Source organism: Natator depressus, chromosome 11, assembly GCF_965152275.1.
Source record: "Natator depressus isolate rNatDep1 chromosome 11, rNatDep2.hap1, whole genome shotgun sequence".
NCBI classification, from domain to species: domain Eukaryota; kingdom Metazoa; phylum Chordata; order Testudines; family Cheloniidae; genus Natator; species Natator depressus.
In genome coordinates, this window is record NC_134244.1 from 15,902,941 (window position 1) to 15,926,562 (window position 23,622).

Consider the following 23,622-nt stretch of genomic DNA (forward strand, 5'->3'; position numbering starts at 1 on the left):
ATGGCTTATTTTCATGCAGATTTATGTCTCGTTATGCATAAAGGACAATCTTAATTGTGCTGAAACAACTGCAAATTTAATTCAGGTTTGCCATTCTACGCATAAAATAGATTAGAGAAAATGCTGACTATGGTAAAATAAATATTCAACTATTTAATTTAACTCAACATTTATTTTCAATCCAAACATCAAAATAACCTTGTTTCTAATTACAATTTCATGACAAATGTCTTGAACAAACATTTGTCTCTTCTTTACTTCAATCTGTTCAGCTGAATTACACTAGCTTCTTTATAAAACTCTGTTGATTTATACATCTGCACCAGCTGTATTACTCTGTCATACAATGGAACACAGATAAACATATGTAAACTATTACTCTCATTAAAGAAAAACCTATTACCCAAATATTTATGAATAGCTTAAATCCAATCAAAGGGGTTACAATTCAATTAAATGACTGATAACGCACAATGCGTAAGGGAAAATAAGAGTCAGAGTCTCAGGTAGTGTAGTCAATAGCCCTATACTGATTTATACCATCTAAGGCTCTCGTTCTAAAGGTTTAAAACAGTCCAGTTGTGGTTCCCAATAATGAGTGCCACTGAAAACTGTACATTTACTCTACAGAGTGGTAACTTCCATTACCAGAAGAAAATACTTCTGTATGATAACAGTATAAATTTTTGATGGTATCAACTAAAGGAAGAATCTGGGCTGATCTTTCTCTCATTAAAATAATTGAATATGCATTATACTTTATTTTCTATTTTGAAGTCTATTATTTCAAATCTATGAAATTATAATTATTTACATGAGAGCAAATCCAAACACTTTTACCTATACATTGATTTCCTTGAGACAGTCGTCAGTACGTCTGGGGATCTCTGCTTGGGAAAGGGTTGCAAGGGAAGGGCTGGGGGGAGAATGAACATCATACCCACCTGCAGAAGTGAAGAAACAGATTGATAGAGCCAGAAGAGTTCCCAGAAGTCACCTACTACAGGACAGACCCAACAAAGAAAATAACAGAACGCCACTAGCCATCACCTTCAGCCCCCAACTAAATTATCAAGGATCTACAACCTATCCTGAAGGATGACCCAACACTCTCACAAATCTTGGGAGACAGGTCAGTCCTTGCCTACAGACAGCCCCCCAACCTGAAGCAAATACTCACCAGCAACCACATACCACACAACAGAACCACTAACCCAGAAACTTATCCTTGCAACAAAGCCCGTTGCCAACTGTGCCCACATATCTATTCAGGGGACACCATCACAGGGCCTAATAACATCAGCCACACTATCAGAGGCTCATTCACCTGCACATCTACCAATGTGATATATGCCATCGTGTGCCAGCAATGCCCCTCTGCCATGTACATTGGTCAAACTGGACAGTCTCTACATAAAAGAATAAATGGACACAAATCAGATGTCAAGAATTATAACATTCATAAACCAGTCGGAGAACACTTCAATCTCTCTGGTCACGCGATTACAGACATGAAAGTTGCGATATTACAACAGAAAAACTTCAAATCCAGACTCCAGCGACAGATTGTTGAATTGGAATTCATTTGCAAATTGGATACAATTAACATAGGCTTGAATAGAGACTGGGAGTGGCTAAGTCATTATGCAAGGAAACCTATTTCCCCTTGTTTTTTCCTACCCTGCCCCCCCCCCCCAGACATTCTTGTTAAACCCTGGATTTGTGCTGGAAATGGCCCACCTTGATTATCATACACATTGTAAGGAGAGTGATCACTTTAGATAAGCTATTACCAACAGGAGAGTGGGTTTTTTGGGGGGGTGGGGGGGGAGAAAACCTGGATTTGTGCTGGAAATGGCCCACCTTGATTATCATACACATTGTAAGGAGAGTGATCACTTTACATAAGCTATTACCAGCAGGAGAGTGGGGTGGGGGGAGAGAAAACCTTTTGTAGTGATAATCACCCGTTTTTTCATGGTTTGTGTGTATAAAAACGTCTTCTGTATTTTCCACAGTATGCATCCGATGAAGTGAGCTGTAGCTCACGAAAGCTTATGCTCAAATAAATTGGTTAGTCTCTAAGGTGCCACAAGTACTCCTTTTCTTTTTGCAAATACAGACTAACACAGCTGTTACTCTGAAATGAACATCATGTCTTCTAACCCTTTATGACATCATCTCTTCACAACTGATCCCCCTTAAATGGGAATTCCAGGGGCAGGTTACTGTCAGCAGTAACAGAGCTATAGTGGCAGGGGGCCAGGCAAAACAAATAGAGCTGGCACTCCTGAATAGATGCCACTAGCTTCCTGTGCATCTTTGCAGGGTTCCCCTAGCACTGCCCCCATGGGCTTCTTGTACGCAGAAGCAAACCCCACTCTCCTAACAGTGGAAGTGAGAGCGGGAATAATATGAAGCAAATAATGTAGAAAACGCAGAGGAGCAGCTGCTGAAGTATGACAACATCAGAAACAAAATTAATGTTTTAAATAAATTAAGAAGATCAGGCATGACTAGTTTTCTAAATGAACCAAGGACGATGAGAAAACACACATTTGACCTCATATGATCATAATAGCATAAAATTATGTTATGCAACAGTTTTAGTGATTTATACTGTTTGACCACATATACCTATAGGACAGATCTTCATTGGGGTTGATTGGTGTAGCTTTCTTGACTTCAGTGGAGTTATACTAATTTACAGCGGATGAGAGCCAAGCCTAGTGGATAGAGCACTGAACTGGGATGCAGGATATCTGGGTTCTAGTCCCAATTCTGTCACTGAAATGCTGGGTGTCCTTGGACACATCACTGCCCCCCTCTCTGTATCTCAATAAAATGGGGATAAAGTTACTGTCTTCCTTTGTACACCACTGTGCGATCTACTGAGGAAAAGTGCTATATAAGAGCTAGGTTTTAATATGTATTAATAAGACAAACACCACATTGTCATAGTATACAAGTACTGTTCATCTGGCAAATAGTACAAATTCATGTGTAGCCAGGGGCCCTGACTGAAAGCCCAGTGAAGTCAGGTGGCTGACTTCACCAGCTTTGGATCAGGCCCGATAGCTGAATGATTACTGTACATATTCGGTTAATGTGGTGTTGACTGTATTTTCACCTCTGTGCTGTTTTCTGTAACTTTTTTACTAAATGATTTTACTTGTGTGAATTTTAAAGAAAATAGGTTTTAAGCAAATAATGGAAAAACGTATGGTAATCACTAGAATTTGCACAGGAATTCAGATTTTGAGAGTCACACACCTATTGTCAAGGTACAGAAACATACCATGTGACTGTTGCCCAAGTAAGGCCTAGAATTTTTTGCAGAAATTAATTTTAAAAGAAAATCATCACCTGTCTGAACAAATTAATGAACAGAAAAAGTAATAATTGCTTCCTTTTAACTTGGTAAAAGAAAGAAAGAAAGAAAGAAAGAAAGAAAGAAAGAAAGAAAGAAAGAAAGAAAGAGTTCATTGGAAAAACTCCCATTTAATTCAATAGACTTTAAATGAGACTCAAATAAATAACAGTCTTTAAGAAGTTACTTTTTTTTCCTTTACATCACACCAATCCAGTATGTTCTATTAGCTGTCAACATATTTTCCAAGTTGCAGACATAATCATTAAGGTTACAGGTCTAGAAATCAATAAAGGAATGTTACCAGTGCACCTGTTAGGCTTTTATTCTGACCTGGAAATGAATATTTTTTATCGCAAGAAATTCAGCATGCTAAACACAAGTGGTCTAAGGTAAGTTACCAACATGAGGCTTATCAAAAATAAGTAATAAAATTAATATGAACCAATTTCTGAATACTGATTTCTGAAATTAAGGGAAGCAAAATGTTTCACCTATGTGGAATTTGTAACTCAGAGTTTATTGTCCCAAAACTTAAAAAAGGAGAAAAAAAGGTTTATTTGTATAGCGATTTAATACATCAGTCTATCAAAGTCTTGTGAATAATGGGAATGCCAATTCACCTTTTATATGTAATCAGTGTTTGAGACAAAATCTTGGCTTCTGTGTGTTTACCACACTTAAACCCTTCTTTAATTTTCCTTTTCCAAAAGATTCAAATTTTAGATAATCAGATTATGGTTTTACTAATGTAAACTGTATGCCGAAATACTAACACTCTGCACAGCCTTGATTATCCAAATATCATGAGAAACATACTTTTGGATATAGTCTGAGGGATTTTCAATGGCCCAAATCCTAGTGCTACTGAAGACAACAGTAAAACTCCCATGACTTGAATGGGTCTAGAGCAGTGATACTCAGACCTCAGTGGTTCAGGGGCCAAATTAGCAATCAACAGTGTCCAAAAGAGCCACAGTAGTTTGAATGCACTATTTCATTTCTCTCTCCCTCTTTATATGTATATATCACACACACACACACACACACACACACACACACCATTCTCACAGCAAAATGACCAATGGAGTATTCTACAATTGGTTAATAACATTGTATAAGCATCCTGATCGGTTAATAACTTAGATTGGTTAATGATCAATTTCATTTAAAGCACTGGGGGAGAAAAAATAAACCATATTTGTATCTAATTATACTAAATGCAATCATAAGTTAAATCAGAAATGATAAAACATGTAAAGTGTCAGTTAATGAGACAACTGAATGTATGAGTAGTTTGCTTACCTGTTTAACATCATATGCAAGAAGAACAAATCTTAAATCCGGTGAAACTGAATATCTTGATGCTTTGAAAGTTACCTAAAAACAGGTAATAATACGGGTAACTAACACATGTAAGGTCATTTTCCCCCAAAGATTCTGACATTCACCTCAAGATAATTCCTATTACAAACAACTGAATTATTTGTACATCAGAAGGGCTATATTACTTCTCAGTGTAATTTCATTGACATTAGTAGACTACAACAGATGAATTTGGCTGCTACACTATCAACAAATTAAAAAAACACAGACTTGGTCATAATAACAACACTATGCTCAACATTAACTGTTTGAAGGAGGGAAACTATACCCAGCACAAAAGAGGAAAGACTAAGCTTCTACTGGTATATACTTCATAGACAATTATGAAAGAGACGCCTCATTGGTTAGGCTTAAAGATAATGTACAGAAAAAAAATTGATAACCACATTACAGTAATGGAGCTTTGTCTGTCTAGTTGCTTCTCTTTTATCTTTATGAGAATAAACATTTTGTAGAATAACCTTCAGTAAGAGGAAATGTCTTTTATTTTACAGGAAATTTGAAGAAAACAAGAAGAAAAATCCCTAGTGGAAAGTAAAGTGAAACAGAAAGAAGCATTATAAAACTAATATTGCTTTATATATAGCTAAGTCTACATGACATCCAATTGAATTGAGGACTCTAATTTAACCAAGGGGTAATGCTGATGTCAAAAAGAATTTAATGAATTTGATGTAGAAGGAGGATCAGAGTGTTCCAGAAGAAATAGTATCACTGAAGAAAAATATTTTATGTTAATTTGGAAACATTTGTTATCTATAGAAGGAAAGGGTCAAAAACCAGGTGGTGAAGGTATAGGCAAGATGAAAAGAATAGAAGCAGCATGATTGGGGGGAGGGGAAGGTGGAGAATACTAGGCCAGAATTGGGTATACCCACAATAAAAAGGTTTTTCATGGATGCTACTATTTTCAAAGGGCCTGTGCACATGCACACTAATGCCTGTACTGACAAACTTGGGGTTGTCAGGGTTCCCTCCCCACTCTGAACTCTAGGGTACAGATGGGGGGACCAGCATGAAAGACCCCCTAAGCTTATTTCTACCAGCTTAGGTTAAAACTTCCCCAAGGCACAAAGTCTTTGCCCTTGGATTAGGTAAAACATTGCCACCACCAAGTGATTTAACAAATAATCAGGGAAAGGACCACTTGGAGTTCCAATTTCCCCAAAATATCCCCCCAAGCCCTTACACCCCCTTTCCTGGGGAGGCTTGAGAATAAACAATATGAGCACAAACCAGCCTTGGATTTTTAAGACCCAAAAAACCCAATCAGATTCTTAAAAAATAGAATTTATTAGAAGAACAAAAAAAGATAAGAGAACAACTCTGTAAGATCAGAATGGAAGATAATCTTATAGGCAGTCAGATTCAAAACACAGAAAATCCCTCGAGGCAAAACCTTAAGTTACAAAAAGACACAAAAACAGGAATACACATTTCCTCCGGCACAGCGAATTTCACAAGCCAAAACAAAGAAAACGTAATGCATTTTCTAGGTAGATTACTTACTAACTTTACAGGAGTTGGAGGGCTTGCATCCTTGATCTGTTCCTGGCAAAGATATCACACAGACAGACAAAAGCCTTTCCCCCCGCTCCAGATTTGAAAGTATCTTGTGCCCTCATTGGTCATTTTGGGCCAGGTGCCAGCCAGGCTACCCGAGGTTCTTAACTCTTTACAGGTAAAAGGACTTTGCCTCTGGCCAGTAGGGATTTTATAGCACTGTGTACAGAAAAGTGGTTACCCTTCCCTTTATATTTATGACAGGGATATACAAGGGTAGGCCTTGCTAAAACCACGTTCAGGCTCGCTATTGCCCTCAGATGAGTGTATGCACATCTCTTGCTAAATTCAGAGGAAATTGCAGGTTTGACTCTGAAGGCAGAATTTTAGCCCATACAGAACTAATAGAACCAACCTTGCAAAAGAAATCACTGGGAAAACTTAGATTTTGAAACAAAAAGCCCATAGTAAATGTATTATTTTAATGTTGAGCACAACATTTCGACAAGTGGTCAGAGAAAAAAAGAAATACAAGAAACAGCCACCAGAGAAAAAGAAAAGAATAGGATTGTGGGTTTAAAATATTTTTTTTGCTTGTTCAAAACAAAAGATTCCTGTCCCCCCAACCTAACCTTGATTGACTGACTAACTTATGCAGTCAAGACAGATCACGTATATGAACATTTCACTTATTTGGCAAAGCACTAAGAACATTTTTAGATGTAGAGTTCTACTTCATTCTGGCAATGTATTAATTATTGCCACACTAACTCAGTCTTCTGCAATATATAACCTGGGAAGTTTTCCAAAATAATTTTCAAGCAAGTGAGGTTTCCTGCATTTAGTGAGAATCTTCAGTCAGTGATTATACCACTGCAACACTAATGACACACTCAGAGTAAACATCTGGGCAGCTCAGCTGCAGAATGTTGGCACTTTTAAGCAAAGCCAGTAAGAGCTAGTTTCTTAATTCCCATTAAAAGATCATCTCAAGTATCTTGGGATTTATAATCGTGTGAGACATGCTGAAAATGTCCTGGTTCACCTTGAACTCACCTGCACTTTTTTGTATGATTCTGGGAGTGTCGAATGTATAAGTGGAGTGTCAGTAAATTACAGTCTCCTGGTTACAGCTAGTGGTTTTGGTAGATTATTTCCCTCCATCTGGTATAATGGGATTGTTCTTGCAAACGGAAGTTAAAAATATGGAATATTTTTATATGTTCCACAAGCAGGAAAATTAATATTAGACCAGCAGAAAACATACTAAATAAGCTCGGCAATGCATGCATGCTAACACTTTTCAAAATTCACTTTAAAAAATGCAATGAATGTATTTATCGAGATTGAGATTTTCAAATGAGCCTAAGGGAGTTAGTGAAGTGCCCATTTGAATGTCAGTAGTGTTTGGGTGCCTAACTTCCTTAGGCTTTTTTGAAAATCTCAGCCTCATATTTTGGGGGGGCCATCAAATGATAAGTTTGTCAATAAAATAAGAAATTTAGCCAGTGTTAATTTTCACCATTATATTCACAGAAAACAGCTTTCTAGGAAAAAACAAGTTAGCACCTGCACTTCTCTTTGTGCCAAATAGGAAAAATACGGCAGGCTCAGAGTCTGTAGAACCATTATAGTGAAAGAAAGGCAGAAAGAGTAGGTGTTCCACATGCTCTTCCTCTGGGTTCTTCCTTGCCCACATGACAGACTTCTGACTCTCTCATGGGCGAGAGGATGTCAGCTGGTGTTGAGCTTAGGACAGTTCAGTGCACACTGGGCCTGATGATTATAACTGATAGCTGATGTTGCTTCCAGTCTCTACATAACTTCAAAAGTGTTTTGAAATGAGATCCTCAGAAGAAAAATACAGTTTGTTAATTTTTGGGGGGTGGGGGGGATTGTTTACATAAGAAGGGCCAAATTGGGTGGGACCAAAGGTCCATCTAGCCCAGTATCCTGTCTTCCAGCAGTGGCCAATGCCAGGTGCCCCAGAGGGAATGAACAGAACAGGTAATCATCAAGTGATCCATCCCCTGTTGCCCATTCCCAGCTTCTAGCAAACAGAGGCTCGGGACACCATCCTTGTCCATCTTGGCTAATAGCCATTCATGGACCTATCCTCCATTAACTTATCTAGTTCTTTTTTGAACCCTGCTATAGTCTTGGCCTTCACAACATCCTCTGGCAAGGAGTTCTACAGGTTGACTGTGCGTTGTGTGAAAAAATACTTCCTTTTGTTTGTTTTAAACCTGCTGCCTATTAATTTCATTTGGTGACCCCTAGTTCATATGTTATGAGGAGTAAATAACACTTCCATATGTACTTTCTCCACACCAGACATGATTTTACAGACCTCTATCATATCCCCCCTTAGTCGTCTCTTTTCCAAGCTGAAAAGTGACAGTCTTATTAATCTCTCCTCATATGGAAGCCATTCCATAACCCCTAATCATTTTTGTTGTCCTTTTCTGAACCTTTTCCAATTCCAATATATCTTTTTTGAGATGGAGCAACCACATCTGCACATCTGTTTCTAACCAGTATGTTCTCTATCTTTCTGGGGGAAGGATTTTCTGTTTTGTTTTGATTAAGCATTTTATTAACCTGGGACGTTAGTGCTTGTAACCCTAGTGAAAAACTGGAGGTTAACCGCCTCTGCTCTCCCCACCCCTGCATAACTTTTTCCCCCCAGAAATTGACGCAGTTGAGTTTTCTTGCTAGTTTTGCTACCACGTGCATGAACACTACTTTTCGGACTGTTGCCTGTGCCAGAAGCTGCTGTTCTTACTGTAGGCAGATACAGTTTAATGCTGTCTCTATGGGAATCTCTACACTGTAATGAGGATTTGTGATTACAGCACATGCAGACAGACCTGAGCTAGCTTCGATCTAGATAGAGCAAATGTAGCTTGTGTATGCCTATATCAGCTGCAAACACACCTCCTCATTGCCGTACAGACATGCCCTGTTACCTGCATAACTTCTACTCCTGCAGTATATTATTTCATAATCTTTTCACCCAAAAATTAGATCTCAAAGGCTTGTACATTCTCTTTCCTCCTCCTAAACTCAGAGGTCTATCATGTGTTTCATGAACAATGCTGAATCTGACAAAATTTTATTTTTTCTAAGTTGTAAAAGCAACAGACTAGGGATCTGATCTTGTATATTCCTTGCTGAGGCAGAACCCGCACTGACTGCAGGATCCGAACCAACAGTACAAGATGAGCAGCAGATTGCATTCTTAGCCTCCAATGAAAGAAATACCTCATGTGATACGGGTTTTAATTCTTTTTCTGACAATGATGCATGCTGATGTGACACTCCATGGACAATCTATGGCCTCTTCTACTCCCAGTAACGCACCTGACAACTATGACCATTGGTATTACCACTTCCACAGATCACAAGGATGATAACCAAATGGAGACAGACTGATACAGCATATTTAAGTTACCCTTTGCCCTTTACCTTCCTGATGACATACCAGGTTTGTTTTTTAAGGTAAAGTAATTTTTCAGCATAGAAGAAAGGTAGGAACTGTTCTTTGAGACAGTGTGACAAAAAGCAAAAGAATGTGAGAGAGACTTAAGCAGGGAAGAGAAAGAGAGAATAAGGCAGAGAGCTAATTCTTTCTTCCACCTTTTAGAAATATTAAAAATGTCTGGGTATTTCTGAAAGTGAAACTTGCTCAGATCTTGCTTTACAAGGCCAAGGTTTCACATTGATAGAGATTTTTTTCTTTCATATTTCATCAGTGTTTCACTGATAACCAGAAATGTTTTGTTGCAATTCAGTTGATATTGTCACGCATAAAGATAGCTTAGGCTAGAGACTGTATAATTAAGCCCACATTACAGTTAACAATGCCCGGTTTCAGGGGCCACGGTGAATGCTCAGATAACTAAAAGAAGGAAATCTGGATTCAGACTCAGCCTTTACTTGATCTCCAGTGCCAATATAAGCCACTCAACCCCAGCCTCTTTTTCCTTCACTTTACTTCTTGAAACCTGGTTTTGAGTTATTATTGACATGCAGGCTAGTCCCTTCATCTCCCCTTGATAGCCTCACTCACTATATGATATTCTCCATGGCTCAGATCTTCAATGGTATTTAGGCATCTAACTCCCATTGATTTAAGTGTAAGGAACCTAAATATCTTTGAGGATCTAGGCCCACATGACTGGTGAATTTTAATTGCTCTTGTATTTAAATTAGTGCCCTGCTTCTAATCTTTCAGCATACATATGACAGAGATGGAAATTACTTATAAGTTAAGTATAAGGTAACCTAGTCAACCTCTATGGTTATATACGGCTGTCCAACATTTTGACAGATGAAAGGAGACATGACAAAATCAGTGGTTTCTTAGCAATGGCATGGGAAAAGAGCCCAATGGATGAGCAGCAAACCTCAGAGTTTCTACAGGTCCACTTGCCAGATGGAAGTTTAAGCATACTCTGCTTCGTGGCATGCCTGAGGGCCTCAGCCTGGGCTCTCTGATGGGTCTCCATGATGACTACACCAATCTTAACCTGGCTTCTTCAAACTGAAGGATTGTGGGCAGGATTTTCCCAGTTGTCAGTAGGTTGCTGTATTTCTTGAGGTCTTGCTTGACCTTGTCACTGTATTGGAGCTTTGGACTTCCTCTGCATTGCAGGTGATTCTTAAATTGGCCATAGTGCACAGCCTTCAGCAGACGATCATGAGGCATGTGCTCCACATGTCCCAGCCAGCGAAGCCTGAGAATGCCCAGCATAGTCTGCATAGACTGTAGGCCAGTTCTCTCAAGGATCTCATTATTGGTGATCTGTTGGCCCAAGTAACTCCAAGGATTTTTCTACAACAGTGAATGTGAAAACTGTATGATCTCCGCCCCTGCTTGGATTACATAACCTAGCTTTCTCAACTGTAAAGGAGGGTACTAAGGACACAAGCCTGATCAACAGACACCTTTGCGTTCAGAGTTAGCAACTTCTTTTTCCAAATATGCGAGATAAGTTTCCCAAAGAAAACAGAAGCTTTGCCACTTCCAGCATCAAGTTCCCTATCAAGGTTGAATGGGCTGGTAAGAATTGAGCTGAGATATGAGAAGTGATCCACATTGTCCAGAGTTTCATTATTAAAGTAGGTTTTAGGTGGGATGTTGGTACCTTGTGACATGACAACTCTTTTCTTGATTCTGATTACCATGCCAAACTTGGTGCATGCATCAGAAAACTTATTCATAACGTTTTGACAGTGCAGGATTATTACTCATAGTATATTTTCTAGTGCTTTTAGCACTTTCTCCAGGATAGATGCAGTGGGTCTAGCAGCAGAGCTTCAGCCACTTAACTTGGGAGAGTTTTCCACATTTGGGAAATTTACAAGCTATTTAAGCTACATTTTCTTCTCTTTAATTTTACCCCATTTATATTTAGATTACCTTGTCCTAATCTAAACACTGTCTCCATTCTTGATGATTACACTCTTCCCATTCCTGTTACCATTCCCTCTCACTTCCATAGTTGTTAATATCCAAAGAGCATGCTCTCTCTTATTTCACCCTACCAATAATAGAGCCATCTGAAGACTGCTCCTTTAATACTGACAGTAATAATAATATGTAGCACTTCACATAGCAATTTGTGTCTTCAAAATATTAGCTGAGGGACTATGCTGATGATGTTCATTGACCTGCTTGGGTCACCTTATCAGATGGTCATCGGCCAAGTGGCAATGCAGATCAGTAGTCAGAGGGGTAAGGATTACGTGGGTAGCATTAACATGGCACTAGGTTTCAAAATAGTTTCCTCAAGTGGCAGTGGCAACTATGGGAACAGTGAGCATCAGGCCCCCTTTCATTTCTGTAAATCAGAAGTTTGGTACACAGAGTTTTGTACCAGTGTAAAGGTGGACTGAGAAAGGATTCAGGACCATTGTGATGATTAGGATAGGGAGCAGTTAGTGGACAGGGCCTAGCTGCAGAAAAGGCAGTGTAGAAGTAGACAGAGAAGGCTTAAGAAGAAAGTCTGGTAGCAGTCAGAAAATGCAGGGTAACTGGGGAAGGATGGTCCAGTGGTTAAGACATGAGGCCAGGACTTGGGAAACTAGGTTACATACCTTGTTCTGTTTCAGTGTGACTGAGCAAGTCACTAAACCTTTGTGCCACAGTTCCCAGTCTGTAAAATGGGATAATATGACTTCTCTACCTCACAGCAGCACTTTGAGAATAAATATATTAAAGACTGTAAGGCACTGAGCTACTAAAGTAATGAGGAGCATATAGGCAAAATCCAAACTCAACTGAATTCTCCTGTTGTTGGGTCTGGTCTGAGATTTTTAAAAACTGTGTGTATTCTACAATATACGATAAGTTATATACAAAAAATCACACTAAAAAGGCTATTCGGGTTTTAAAGTCAAGCATTCAAAAGCTAAGAAATGCCTGTGCAACCTTAATTTGTTCCCCTTGTGTGTATGCATTATGACACAGTCTATAATTGCACTATTATATGCTATTGTTTACAATTTCCTACATTTTTAAAAAGCAAACTGAAAAATCAGAATGCACCATGTGTTTTCACATTGACTTGAAATAGGTCATCAGCAATGTTGGGACCTTTAGATCCACTACTCAGACCTCTGCCACTTGAGCTAATGGAGTAACTGGTAGTAGAAAGCTATTTTCCTCTATGCAGGCAAGTTACTAGAGGGAGATGAAACAAGCACTTTGCCAGGGGGTTTCATGGCTGTTTTCTGACAGCAGAGGGCTACAGATACTTGGGAACCCTGAGTTCAATTCTAGGTTCTGGAGGGGAGTGTTGTCTACTTGTCAAAAACCCTGTTTGCCACATAACCTGTTGCTGGCCCACTCTACTCCTATCCAATCCCCACCCCAATCATTTCTGTGCTCCTGTACCCCACTCCAGTTTCTGTCCCTATCCTCCCCATAGCTCTGTCCTTCTTGCCCTCCGTCTCCCCAGCTATTATCTTCTGCCCCTCTCCTGATCCTGTGCACCTCTGCTCTTATCTCTTTCTGGCTCTCATGTTCTTAATTCTCCCCCACCAGCTCCTGTCCCTGACCTGCTGCACATGTGACTCCTGTGCTATCCCTGCACTGCCCTGATTCTTGTTCCTGTTCCCCCCTCCACACTTCCTCAATGGCCTTTGCATTCCACTCAGGATGTTCCTCCTTGCTGCCTGGGCACCTGCAGTGAGACTGGGGACAGCATTGAGAGCACAGGAGAAGGTCTCTGCGCTCTCGGTTTTTGATACCTAGTGCCACAGAATCACCCAGCAGCCAGGAGGGCCAAGTCAAGGGAAAGTCAAGCTCAGCACTGGAGTCTGGGATGAAGCATGCTAAATCACTCTGTGGGGATGGGCCATGCGTAGTGTAGACTGCCAGTAGAGACTGTGAAGGGACTTGCAGCTTTCTGTATAATTAGGGACATACAAAGGGCAGTTAAGAGCCTTTCCTTTGTGCTTTAAAAAGCCTCCCCCTTATTTGCAAACATGACATATTTTGAACAAAATCTTTGGTGTTGATCATAGCAAATTCGTGGATATTGACCACTCTGATGAGTTACGAAAGCTGTTGCAGATGTTCTAGAACTTTTACCAAGGGATTCTTAAAATTTTATTTATCAACCATTCTCTCTTTCAGATTTTCCCGTATCTTTGTGCATTGTTGCACTGCACTAATAAACCATAAGATAAAATAAATTAGCTGTGGATGTTATTTAACATTTAGAAGTGCATATGGCGGTGATGTTCCAATATTCATAACATATTCATAACATGTAAGTGTCATTAAAACACCCCATGTTGCAAAAGTTAGTAATATTTATGTGGTATAAAGTGTAGTTTAAGTATTTACTATTATTCAGTCTTATTAATCTCTTGTGGAAAGCTCTTAAATAAAACAGAACCATGTACGCTGCTCTTGCAATTAAAACTACGATAATCAACAAAGAACTATAATTGCACTATGATGCTGTACTGAGTTTCCAGTCAAGAGAGAAGAAGGGGACAATAAAGAAAAGCTTACTGTGAACAATTCTGTATCACAGAAATATTCACTGCCAAAAGCTCCATTCAGACTCAAATTCTAATTCTGTGCTTTTGGCTGCAAGGCCTCTGCAGGGCTTCTCCAGCTGGGTTGCCACAGAGCCTAATCGTGATTCATGAGCCAAAACTTTTTCTGCTCTGCTCACCCACCTGACACCATACAGCTAATTAGCAGGCAGCAGAAAGTAACCCCTCTGTATCAATCCATGCGCAAAAGATGGCCCAGAGTAATATCATACTAGTAGCACAATACACTCTGGGGTACATCAAACGGGAAGCCCCTGGAAACATGTGCAATTTGAACAGATTAACTGGATGAGACCCAGGACAGAGGCTCTTAAACTTGACATTAAGCCTTCTTGAAAAGGTAGAGGAACCAGGGCCGTGGGGAACGTGGATTTTTGAAGAGCAAGGGTAAACATCAGCACATGAGATTCATATTTTTAACAGGGTCCCCTAACTATGTGAGGGGATCAAACTAGAACATAATTTGGGGATAATTAAATATGCATGGTGAGGCAACTGCATAAATCCAAATTATTTTATTCTATATTTCTAAGATTAGTCCTCTAAAGGGGAAGGAAAGTAGAGGGACTGCATTAATCTGATGTGGCATTCTCTTGAATGTTTGCTGGACAGTAAGCACCACGTTGGAACGATTCACTTTTTTCCACACCCATCTCATGAGCACAAATTTGCAAGCTAAAAATGCACCAAAAGCAACATGACATTTCTCAGCAATGTAGACTCTTCTGATGTAGATCAGTGGATAAGTCTTCTCCTTACCAACGAATGTCCTTCATAGTTAGGGTCTGGAGTTCAAACCCATCACCCACCAGACTTTGAATACATGGCACAAGGTACTTCTGTGTGACTTTCAGAGCTTGCACATCCAATCAACAGTCCAGCAGCTTACGTGTAACTCAGAAAAGCAAGTTTTCATAGCAGGGATAGCTCAGAACTAAACTGGCTGCATGGGAAACACAAAGGACTCCCTTGTCCAGTTAAAGCCATTTCCGTCCTTCCGACCAGCTGCCAGAAATTGATCCTACAGCTTCTGCTGCCTATATGATGACATGCATACAGTTAGTGGAGTGTGGAGAGATCAGCAAAAGGAGGAGAAACTAACTCTTTCTTTCATGCAGAAATGTTGGGGGAAAATGAATCACTCCTCCCTCCATTTGCTCTGCTCCTGTACAGCCAGAAGGTTACAAGGAGTGGGAAGAGAAAAAAGAAAAGAAATGGCATGCCAGCAATAAAGGTACTAAGAGAATGTCTCCTCCCACCCTGTAGATGCTTGTCTGCTGAGGTGATCAGATGCTGTTTGAGCTAATCTGTTTGATTTAGTGGCTACAGCAAAAGACTCCTGGTTGTACCCCAGGTTGCTACTGCCTCACTCTGTTACCTAGGACCATGCATCTCTATGCTTCTGTGATTAATGCGTGATGTTCAAATAAGAATATCATTACTCTATTTGTATTACAATAATAAGCAAAAGGCATTTCCTTGTATAAATACAGATAGTTCCTTAGCGTTATTCGTGAGCCATGTGTTTTTTCCTTGCAGAGATTCTCATAACTCCATGCTCTGTCCTCTTAGCAATGGAAGGTGAAAACTCATGGTCTGTAGGTCTCTCTTGAGGTTAGAGGTAAAGCGCTCTCCTTTCTCTCTCTATTATCCCCTTCACACTCTGCACAGGATGCACCTAGTTTCCCATCTGGAACACAAGTGCTTTGATGGCCTTCCTGCTGTTGCATCCTGCCTCTGGTCACAGAGAGTAGGATTGATTTATCTTAACAATACTGCATGTGTGAATAGTGATGCATAAATTACTCTTCCTCTTCCCCCCTCCCCCGCGCCTTTCTGTTGCTGTCATCCTTCAAGGTTAAGACTTTCCACTGCAGTCACAAGATAGGCACAATCAGCTAACATGTGGATGGAGTCTGGGTAGCACCAAAGTGAATGAGCCAGGAACTGGTAGGTCTTAAAACAACAGCCCCTATTTTATTCATGTTTCTAACCTTTTCCCACATCCTTAATCATCGCACATGTGGTAGATGGATCCTAGCAGTTCCTGAGATTTAATACATTTGCCATATTTTCAGTTACTAATTTTTAGTGGTCTTTTTGGGGGGTAGTGGTAGAAGGAAGGGAAATGCTGACATTGGTTGTTTTCAGTTGTTATGAATTGGGAAGTGGATTATGGGTCACTGGGTCTCTATACTTTTTTCATATTTGCACATCTGTATTGTTTTTCATTTGGGGTTTATCGAATATATTTAAAACTAGATGAGGAAGGCCACGCTGGCAGTATGGTGAGGGATGGGAGCAAGATGAGAGGCCATATGCATGCATTTCATGAGCTCAAGCAAGCATGCAGACCCCCTTTCTTGCTCTTTCACACAGACATCTCTGAAATTGCGTTTATGACTGGGTTGCTAACAGTTAATCCATTTATTGACCAAGTTTTAAAAGAAATGACAGTAAAAAGAGTCTGTTAAAAAGGGAGAAAAAAGCATGTCAGAAAAATGGCAACCTTATTTAAACAAAAATGTGGTATGACTCCAAAATCATTTGGGAATTATAGTGTGTAATAAGAATAAAGATTTGCTGCTGACTGCTAAATTGGTGAGTAGGAGCTTACATTCCAGGGTGACAGGAATATTAGCTAAATAATAGAGAATGTATTACCATCACACATTGATACAGCATCACAATATAAATTCAAGATGCCATGTTATGATTAGTTTCTAGTCTCTTTGGCTCCATGGACTATTGAAGTTGCTTAGCTTCCAGCTGTTAACATTTGCATACCACTGGTTTAGAGTATTAACTGTTTATTGGCCAGCTAGAGAGAGCACACTATCCACTGGTTAACTCTGACAGGTTCACTGAAGTTGAAGGATATAGTTCAGAAAATGCATCTAATCAATAACCTACAGAGATGCTAATAGGCTACTTATGGTGCTTACTGAAATGGTTTTGTAATTTTTTCCCTATTAATACATTTTGTTAACCATTAGATTATTTTGCTAATGGGCTGATTACATAAAGTATTCAGTCTTCTCTACTCATGTTTGGAGAGGACAAATGGTTTAATTATACTAAAATGTAGTAATTTTTAAGACAGTCTTTGAATAAATCCATAGGAGACTGAGAAAAAACCCTGCTGTTTTCTATAGAAACTTTTAAAAGACTTTCTTTTTGGAGGAGAAATAGAGACTTTAAAAGAAAACACCAGAACGTCTTAATAAATTCCAGCACCATTACACCTTGATTAAAAACTGAAGTGGTGTTTTTCTTAAGGAAAAAAAAAAAACACTTTTCTACAACGCACCTAACACAGAACTTACTAATGAGCCGAGAGTCTGCCTTTTTGTGCTGACTGAGTTTTGCTGGCAGATACACATGGAGAGGGAACACAGTGAATATCTTTAAAAGGCTTTTCAGAAGGCTTTGCCTCTGCATTTTATACAAAGTGACACTAAGTACGATAAAAGAAAACTTACTCTTCACAAAATGGCAATCTCCAAGGTGTAAAGCCAGAACCTCTGAGCTGCACACTGGGGGCCTGTGTGCTTCAAGGGATTAGTAATAAAGTAAGATGATATTCACTTATAAGATACTGGTTCAAATATAGCCAACTTAGAGAGCAACCAGGAGCCATAACTACCTCTTTAGTTGTGTCCCTGAAAGAAGTTTATTATGGCAGGTTGATTTCTAATTATCAACCTCACTAAGAAAAACTCACCCCCTATTGGCTATTTGGACAGAACGAGAAAGAGAGAGAGAGAGAGAATGAAAAGTGGAGGAATGTTTCACACTGAAAAGTGGCTTCTCTAGGATGGGACCATGTGTGGAAACTTGCATTGCCAGTGCCTGCGTTATGGTGTGCCCGTGTTTTTGATGAGCACAAGACAGCTCTGCAGGGTGTTAAACCAGCACCATTTCTATTTATGCACTAATAATTAAGCAGATATGACAATGACAGAGGAAATTATGATTAGTGATTCAGGAGTTTATCCTTGGGAGAGGTTTCAGAGTAGCAGCCGTGTTAGTCTGTATTCGCAAAAAGAAAAGGAGGACTTGTGGCACCTTAGAGACTAACCAATTTATTTGAGCATAAGCTTTCATGAGCTACAGCATCCGATGAAGTGAGCTGTAGCTCACGAAAGCTTATGCTCAAATAAATTGGTTAGTCTCTAAGGTGCCACAAGTCCTCCTTTTCTTTTATCCTTGGGAGAGTATATCTAGCAGTGTGGAGAAGCTGGAGCATTTTTGAGGGTAGAGCTTAGAGAAGTGGGAGTATTCTGAATGTCAATTCCGCAGCCTGCCTCTGATACACTACGACCCTGTGTTAGGACTGTTTGCTGTGTATTCATCACAGACAGAAAGTTGTCAGGTACAGCAAAATTTCCCTTGATTATCATAGAATATCAGGGTTGGAAGGGACCTCAGGAGGTCACCCCCCTGCTCAAAGCAGGACCAATTCCCAATTTTTGCCCCAGATCCCAAATGGTCCCCTCAAGGATTGAACTCACAACCCAGGGTTTAGCAGGCCAATGCTCAAACCACTGAGCTATCCCTCCCCCCCAAATATACCTACAAGTCATATTTAGGCTTCTGCTCCACATTCAGCTTTTTTATTCCACTTATATGTGACTGTGGGTAGAATCTACCTCATTTATGCTTTCAACTTTTTACTATGCTCACATACTGCATTCAAATGAGCTTCATGTGGAAAACAGACAAATCATCTCTCTATTCTTTGCCTCTGGTCCGTATATTGGCCTGTTGGACAGTCGGTTGGGTATTAGGCATCTTTGATCAGTTGCCAACTTCTAATTAAGAATGTGTGTCTTGTGCCTTTAACTCAGTCTGGGTGATCTGAGGTCGAACTGGTCCCTTCTAATGCAAACCCAGAAAAGAGCAACCCTCTGAAAAGAGGGAGCATTTGCAGTGTTTGGCTGCTGTCCACATCAATTTGTTGTAAAATATGGTGTTTTGCCATATGGAAAAGAAGCATTTTTACTCAAGTGGATGAAAAGATACATTTATAATTTGTACTACCAGCCCTTCTCAGTGTCGGACTGGGCCTTGAGGCATGGATGGTATATAAGGTGCACCGTTCCAGAAATAGACCCAGGAGACATTGGGTCTCACAGACACACCCCTCAGACAATTCCCTCCCATCTTTCTCCTGCTCAGTCCAAAAGAGTATCACATTTTCTGTAGGCCTATACCAACAGAAAATGCAGATCCCGCCCTCCTGCAGTGCCTAAGGGAGTCCTTTGCTTCTGGAGATAGGCTCATTCCCAAGAGCTCCTGTTCTCCTACCACAAGCTGAAGTGTTTAGAGGAGGCAGCTGGCTGGGGCCTGGTGAAAGCAGTGAATGCTCCTGAGGTGTGGGGAGAAAGGAAGTTACATTACAATGAAATACAGGGAGCAAATGAAACCAAGGTAACTTTGGGCTGCATCGACAAAGGCATCACAACACAGACCAGGAAGAAAATAATCCCCTGCCATGTGGCTCTGTTGAAAATGAATCTTGAATTCAGTCCTGGGCACCTTGGTCCCCAAAAACTGAAGTGAATTCAGAAACCAACAACATAAAAGATCAAAGGGCTGTAGGGACAGATTTGTGAGGAAGAATTGAAAAGCATGAAATATGTACCGCATGGCTTGATGAAGTGAGGATTACAGGTGGTATCACTGGGCATAATGGGATGAAATAGAACAAAGGGAAATTTAAGCTGAATATCAAAAAGTATCCTAAGAATTATTATTATTAAGATAGCACCCTACCACTTGCAAGGCATTTTCCAAAAAATCCAGAAGGACTGGTCCCTTACCAAAGAGCAACAGGTAAGTAGAAAGAGGTGAATGGAAATGACAAATATATATTTTTTCTTTATTTAATTATGAGAGCTGCTTGAATTTGTAGTAATATCAACAAAATTAAAAAAACAAGGAGGATTTTTTTTGCAAAATTTTCCACATATTTCAACCAACTATATAGTTGAATTTTTCAAATTTTGAATTTTTTAAATTTCAAATTTTGACAACCACCACCCAGGGACCACTTTTCAATGTTTTAATAATTTTTCCCCCATTTGATGATCAACTCTACTTATTATACCCTTCAGCTAGATTCACTGTGGCCAGCACAGCAGAAGTCGGCCTTCAAGGGCCTCCGTCATATTGTCTGCTAAGCACATGAGAATATACTGGACTGGAAAATCTTGCATTAACAGTGGTATGGGTGGTATTTTCCATCTCTAATATCATCTGTTCTAAATAGATTCTATATTATCTTTAAGCACTACATTCTTTGTCTGTTATAGAGAAATGCCAAATAATTATTAACTGGATGTCATTTAAATATGACACATACAATTTCAATGAGTAAAATAAGTATGTATTACTTACAAAAGTTGTATTTTCCAGTAATAACGTGGTTGTATTTGTTTCTACATTCAGTTTAACAACATGTCCATTCCTATTTTTATACACCACTTCTGTATCTGCAACAATAAAGGCATTATCAGTTAGCAAAAACACTGAGTATTTAATACATCTGCAGAGACAACAGGCATATTTAATAAACAAAATAATTGGAAGACACATTGATACTTTAAAATGTATGCAAACAGACTGAGGAATGAACCCCATTCATAATATCTATTTTGTTTGCTTGTGTTGAGATCATGAAATACATCAAACTGTTTATGCCTCAAATCCTGTTCATCTGATTCAAGGGGAACAATCATCAGTGGGGTCATTCCTGTGAGTTCAGAGAGTCCACCCTCCTGTGAGCAAAGCAAGTACAATTACGCACATGGTCTCAAGGCTGAAAACTGCTTCCGTGAAAATCCCCGTAACACAAGTAGATTCATTAAAGTCGATGGATGACTCACATGAAGAAGAGCCTTTCTAGTGTATAAGGTTTTGCAGGACAAAACCTGGACATTCTATTTCTCATATGAATGCTTTTGTTACACTTCTGTCCTCTTCCTTTAAATAAGTCTGCTGCCCTATCACCTGTAAGTGATACTTTCGCTACAGGTAATGGGCAGACATATTTAAAGGAAAAGACAGAAAAATAATAAAAGCATTTAGGTTCTCTCTCATTTCACTAATTTATAAATACTGAAGGAATCTCCCACTACAATTTAATAAATTGCAGTCAGATTATATCTTACATTTTTCTGTTTTGTATTCCAGTTAGGAATAGATGATGCAACATGAGTAAATCAAAGGAATGAGTTACACTACACTAGTAGGCTACACTAGCAGAAAAGGATTAAGACATAGATCTGATCTGATCTGTTACGGTATGTTTACTTGTAACATAAATTTTAAAAAATCATGTTAAAGTCTGCAATGTGAGTAAATAGTCTCTTAACAACTTGTTCTACTTTTAGTTACCATAATAAAAGGATAATTTATACAAACACATTGAAACTAGAGACAAAACTACAATATATAAAAGGTACATTAACTGTGGTTATTATGAAAGCATATGGGTTAAGAAAGGTGTGTCAGCCTTAACTTTCAAACCCAAGGTTTTGTCTAACATATCTTCACCATTAATAAGAGATGCCAGGATGAAATTCTAACCTCCCCCAACATTGAAATTGATGGGAGTTTTACTAGTGTCTTCAATAGATCCAGCATTCACCCTTAGGTTTGCCTTTTTATTTTTGAAGGAAATCTAAGGCTGCAATACATTTACAGAAACTATTACATCAGTGTTTTTAAATACTTGAGGATATAATCCGATGAAGTTTCTGGGTAAAATCATAGGGCTAGATTTTGACTAGCCCTAACACACCTGCAAAAAGGGAGAAAGACCCTAGCTTCCTGGCTTTGATGAAACCTTTCCTGCAGATACAATATTTAACCAAGTATAACTCCTTTGTTATAAATATCTGGAAAGCAGGACTTATAATGAAAGTGCTTAAGTAAACCTATAGGAAAGGATAAAAATGATGCTGAAATAGAAAAAAGAACACCACTAACTCACTGTAATGTCTGAAAAACTCATTACAGATTACTGAATTTTATGAACTAGCAAACAAACGTGACTTGGGGGGAAAAATCAAGGTTACAGCATCACAAAATATGCTTTATTTATTCATTTAGAGAAACCTAGTTTAGTACTGACTGGCAGTACAGAAATTCAGAGTGTATAATACTGGTGAATGTGCTCTAATATGATTTGTGAAATTAATGAAGTTTAATTAGGAGAATAATGTAATACTCTGTCTTTGTTGAGGTGGGATTGATAGAGTTTTGGGCAGGATTATTGTATCTGTGGTACAGAAGTGAAGATGAGTAAGGTTGTGAAGTAAAGAATTTATAGCTGTAGTTCTAAAAAAGAACATGATAAATCTTTAATAAGAGACAATGCTTTGCAGGCAGCTATTGTTCACAGCTTCCTTGCAAGCCAGTAATACCTTCGTAATATCACGAACAAGGTCAGCCATTTCAGAGCCATTGGCCATTATCTCTGAAAACTCATGGCGATCGGGGGAAGTCCCGGACGACTGGAAAAAGGCTAATGTAGTGCCCATCTTTTAAAAAGGGAAGGAGGAGGATCCTGGGAACTACAGGCCAGTCAGCCTCACCTCAGTTCCTGGAAAAATCATGGAGCAGGTCCTCAAGGAATCAATTCTGAAGCACTTAGAGGAGAGGAAAGTGATCAGGAACAGTCAGCATGGATTCACCAAGGGCAAGTCAGGCCTGACTAATCTAATTGCCTTCTATGATGAGATAACTGGCTCTGTGGATGAGGGGAAAGCAGTGGACATGTCATTCCTTGTCTTTAGCAAAGCTTTTGACACGGTCTCCCACAGTATTCTTGCCAGCAAGTTAAAGTAGTATGGGCTGGATGAACGGACTATAAGGTGGATAGAAAGTTGGCTAGATTGTTGGGCTGAACGGGTAGTGATCAATGGCTCCATGTCTAGTTGGCAGCCGGTATCAAGTGGAGTGCCCCAAGGGTTGGTCCTGGGGCCGGTTTTGTTCAATATCTTCATAAATGATCTGGAGGATGGTGTGGATTGCACCCTCAGCAAGTTTGCAGATGACACTAAACTGGGAGGAGAGTTAGATATGCTGGAGGGTAGGGATAGGATACAGAGGGACCTAGACAAATTAGAGGATTGGGCCAAAAGAAATCTGATGAGGTTCAACAAGGACAAGTCAGAGTCCTGCACTTAGGACGGAAGAATCCCATACACCTCTACAGACTAGGGACCGAATGGCTTGGTAGCAGTTCTGCAGAAAAGGACCTAGGGGTTACAGTGGAC

The 23,622-nt window shown here is 39.5% G+C and overlaps 1 protein-coding gene across 3 annotated transcripts in view; it reads right to left on the reverse strand.

Annotated features, from left to right (window-relative positions):
* DPP10 (dipeptidyl peptidase like 10) overlaps positions 1 to 23,622 on the reverse strand; it is an 860,783-nt gene that overhangs the window by 182,244 nt on the left and 654,917 nt on the right. For all 3 annotated transcript variants that reach the window (XM_074967232.1, XM_074967233.1, XM_074967231.1), the window contains exons 4-5: positions 20,738 to 20,832; positions 4,676 to 4,750 (exon numbers count right to left, since the gene is read on the reverse strand). In XM_074967232.1, coding sequence (XP_074823333.1) covers positions 4,676 to 4,750; positions 20,738 to 20,832 — 170 coding nt within the window. The remainder of the gene's footprint in view (positions 1 to 4,675; positions 4,751 to 20,737; positions 20,833 to 23,622) is intronic.